The 4,267-nt window shown below is 41.2% G+C and overlaps 1 protein-coding gene across 2 annotated transcripts; it reads left to right on the top strand.

Annotated features, from left to right (window-relative positions):
* The first annotated feature begins 431 nt into the window (after positions 1 to 431).
* Positions 432 to 3,962, top strand: LOC131219355 (glycine-rich RNA-binding protein 2, mitochondrial-like). Of its 2 annotated transcripts, none has more exons than XM_058214442.1 (5): positions 432 to 585; positions 1,031 to 1,183; positions 1,275 to 1,343; positions 1,437 to 1,543; positions 3,163 to 3,962. In XM_058214442.1, the coding sequence occupies exons 2-5, from the start codon at positions 1,048 to 1,050 to the stop codon at positions 3,718 to 3,720; spliced, it is 870 nt and encodes a 289-aa protein (XP_058070425.1). In that variant the 5' UTR covers positions 432 to 585; positions 1,031 to 1,047; the 3' UTR covers positions 3,721 to 3,962. The 2 variants fall into 2 exon arrangements, with proteins under 2 accessions (XP_058070425.1, XP_058070424.1); XM_058214441.1 differs by having other exon boundaries at positions 527 to 587; positions 1,007 to 1,183.
* The last annotated feature ends 305 nt before the right edge of the window (positions 3,963 to 4,267 follow it).

The raw sequence follows: 4,267 nt of genomic DNA, 5'->3' as shown, positions 1-4,267 counted from the left end.
TAAGTGAACCACACCATAGAATATAATGAGGAAAATGACATCCACCGTTAAAAACTTCCTGGTGCCTACCGCGGTGTTTATTTACCATCCACCATGTTTATAAGCTCACACAGATACGAATAATGTTTATTTTCCATCTAACATGTTTATAAGATAGTGGGCATTCAATTCACACAGTTTTCTGTGGCGTGGTCGACTTGAGTTTTGGATATCATTTAATTTTGGGTTCATGACATAAAATGTATTAATAAAATGGGTGGACGGCGTTATAAGACACATACAGTAAAATGTGGAGCCCGCAGGGTTTACTCTGTTCAATTAATTATTCCAAAATGAACGTCGAACCGGTTCGAGTTGACGTGCCTTTTTTAGCAAAAATCCCTTTATTGAAAAAAATCAACGACTGAGAGACTGCTTTCATCCTACGGCCTTTGTCACTCGAATACGTCTCGGACGGATGAGATTTGTCTCGACCATATATAAATAAACACCTCCCTCTCATGTTATAAACCCTCTCGAATCAAGCCGACAAGGGTTTTAGCTGAGGGGAAAAGAGGCAGCAGAGGATTCGACGAACCTCTCCAAAGGTTCGTTTCTCTTCCATCTTCAAAACCCTAATTTCTCATTTACAGTGTTCCGATTTTCCATTATCAATTCATTTCTCAGATTCTTGATTCCAGAATCTCTGTAAATCTCTGAAGAATCTGCTGCTTTCTTGAAGCTATTTCATTTTCTAGGGTTTTTCTTTGGTGGAGATGGTTTTTCTTAATCTTCTGCTTCTTTTTGTGTTTTCGAATTCCTGCTACGGATTATACGTTTTTGAAGTGATTTTGAGTGCTGGTTTGCTCTATGTAACGATCGATAGCTGTCAATCTGAAATTTCTTTGATTTTTTGTTTTCCTTTCGTGTTTCTGATGTCTGGTAGGATGAAATATGTGGTTTTGTTGTTAGATCCCTCACACCAGTTTTTCATTCTCTAATGCTTAAGAAAATGGTGATGTAACAGCTTCTCTGTTTCTGCCTTGATTTAGGGTCTGATTTCGAACAATGGCTTTCACTAGTAGAATTGGAAATATACTAAAGAGGGTCGTAAGCAATCATATTAGATCGGACTTACCTGCATCAAGTCCATCAATATTTCAAGCGATTCGATGCATGTCATCTTCCAAGCTCTTTATTGGAGGTGCGTTTTGCTCTTGTTCTTTCTGAAAGATTCTGCATTTTCCATCCTTTTTTTTTATTGTTTAATGTTGTTTTCCTGTTCTTTATCTTAGGACTCTCGTATAGCACGGATGAGCAAAGTCTGAGAGAAGCGTTTACTAGTTATGGAGAAGTCATCGAGGGTATGCCAAATACTCATTTTCCTTGCTCAAACTCTTAACAATTTTCAGAAGTAAAAAAAAATCATGAATAATTGAATTGGTTTCCTCATGTAGCGAGAGTTATCATGGATCGTGAGACGGGCAGATCTAGAGGCTTTGGCTTTGTTAATTTCACTTCTAGTGAGGAGGCGTCTGCTGCCATCGCTGCAATGGATGGAAAGGTATGGCCAGTTTAATTGCTATTATCTTTTATGTTCTTTGTCCACCAACTCTAGGATCAACTCAGAAATGTTGAAAATAGAGCAATGGCCAATCGGATCAATGACTGCCTTTGAATGCTTGAGTGGGAGCCCTGGGAGAGATGACTCGGTACAAGGATTATGAGTACATGTTTGATGTATCAGACTCGACACTTTCTTTCGTAGCATGCATTCCCATCTGTGTCACAATGGGTTCAGTAAGCTGCATGTCCTGTGCATGGATATCTGACATCGGTCACCCAAACTGAGTTACTCGTGGAAACGTTCCGGCCACCCAACGACCTATGACGCTAGTCACTACTCCCACCAGATCTAGGAAGTAAGCCCCACAGCCCACATGCATATAATGGGTAGTGCCTTCATTTTGTGCGGCGGACTGAGCTATAAAGCCTCTCTTCTATGTAATTTGGAGATTGATAAAGATTGATAGATTGCATATCTAACATCTCAGACTTGGATTCATGTCATTGTGATGAAATGCCCATCAATTTTAAGATGCAGCCCACTTGTTGGGAAACAGGACATTGTACTCCAGAATCTCCCAAAATATGAATCTACCAATGCATTGATGTTTGGGAACACAAGCTCATCTTCTTATGGGTACCCATAATATGGGGGGATGATATTTATGATTATATATGTGGTTTGCTAGCCCAGGTGCACCCTCTCCACATGCACGTTTAGGTTCCACTTGATGATAGGGTGTTTAGTGCTCTTTGAGTTACGGTAACAAAGTTCTATCAAAAGAATTTCAAGAAGGCGATCTCCAATATAGAAGCTTCGAGCCCCACCAAACAACAAAAGGAATCTCTACTACAATCTCCCCACCCTAACTGCCAAATCCAACCATCCAGTATACATTGTCACTAGACTTTTTCAGGGTTACAGAAAGCCTTGTTATTACATAATTACATTCCTTCAAAGCAGCAAATTTCAATTTCTCAAGTAGTTGCTATTTCTAGTTCCACAAACTTTACGAGCCCCTTCTCCCTCCATTGTAAATCTAAATCTACCTGATGGCATCCAGAAGCCTAATAAGGTGGGCCCAATCTTTAAGGTTTTTGCTGCTAAAATTCACATTGGTCACATGATTTGTGTAATGGCAAAACCCAAGAGATGGATGGTCTAGGTCAATTATAGGACCATTTATTGTATAATCAATATGGATCATGCATTTCCCTAGCCATTCTGATTGGAATGTTATAATTATCTGATTGAAGTGATTTGCTGAGGAGGATTGGTGGCAATCGAAGGTAAGACTCAAATGATGGAATGTCCGGATCAATGGTTGGACCATTCCTTGTATATTCAATAATCTATATCAATCATCCAGTTAATTGACAGTCCTTTTTTCCCCCCTGCTTCACAACTGTTGTTAGAGTCATACAACAGTAACACTAGTTGGTTGTTATGGGATCTCTTGATTTTAGGTAGATGGTGATTACTCAGTTTTTGGGATTTTGTGTTAGATGTGAATAATTACAATGATTTATAAAAAACATTATATATTATTTGTTTGATGTCATTCGCCTATGCCATGTGTCAGTCTCCAGGTCAGCTGATTTGAAATCTTCTTACAGGATTTGCATGGGAGGATGGTAAGAGTGAACTATGCAACGGATAGGACTGGAGGATTCCGTGGTGGGTATGGTGGCGGTGGCGGTGGCTATGGAGGTGGTGGTTATGGTGGCGGTGGTGGTGGTTATGGTGACGGCGGCGGTGGCAGCTATGGTGGTGGTAATAGCTATGGAAGTGGAGGTGGTGGTTATGGCAGTGGCGGAACAGGTGGTTACGGTGGCGACAGCTATGGAAGCGGCGGCGGTGGTGGCAGCTATGGTAGTGGAGGTGGTGGTTATGGCGGCAACAGCGGCGGTGGAAATTACAGTGGTGCCAGTGAGGGTGGAGGCAATGATGGTTACATTGGTGCTGCCAGTGGGGGTGGAAGCAATGATGGTTACATGGGTGCTGCCGATAGCAGCAGCAGCAGCTATGGCGGGAGTGGAGGAATGGGATATGGAAGTAGCCAAGGCAGCATGAATGCTGGCGGCGGTTACAACCAAGGCGGCCCGATAGAGGGGAATATCAGGGATGATGTTGACGACGATGAGCCAGCCGACTATGCCAACAAGCGAGGTTGATGCGAGGAGCATGAATTGATGATGAGAAGGCATTCATGGAAGTAGCCTCTCTTTTTTTCTTTTCTTTCTTTCTTTTTAATTAGCAGCATCTGTTATAGCTTTTTGGAGGAATTTATATCAGTCTCATGTGCCTTTTCACTTCTTTCTTTTTCTTGGTTTTCCTTTTTTATTTCTATGGTGTAAATGGTGACTGAGAATTCCATGGAATTTAACATCTGAGAGAGATGTTGGATGATTAGGTATTTTTCCTGTTGTTGCAGCTATGATAGAAATCAGGTGAGATCCAAATGCTTATATGTTATGAAAGAGATTTTCTAACGGTTCCTATTCATAGTAGCCTACCTGGTTCTTATGTTTTTTATCCAGGCATCTCTAGGGTTTACAGGTATACCATGTGATATGATCTTATTCTCCATGGAGCACACCTTGATGTTCGTGTTATATGCACCGTCCATAGGTTGTTTTGGCAACTATGTTAGGACGTCATGTAAAAACAGGTTGGATGGCATATAAAACATCAGATGGAAACGGATGAATGGAGTCGATA

The sequence above is a fragment of the Magnolia sinica genome, chromosome 11, assembly GCF_029962835.1.
Source record: "Magnolia sinica isolate HGM2019 chromosome 11, MsV1, whole genome shotgun sequence".
NCBI classification, from domain to species: Eukaryota; Viridiplantae; Streptophyta; class Magnoliopsida; order Magnoliales; family Magnoliaceae; genus Magnolia; species Magnolia sinica.
Note: the sequence above shows the minus strand (reverse complement) of the source record. Positions and strands in the feature narration are given on the sequence as shown.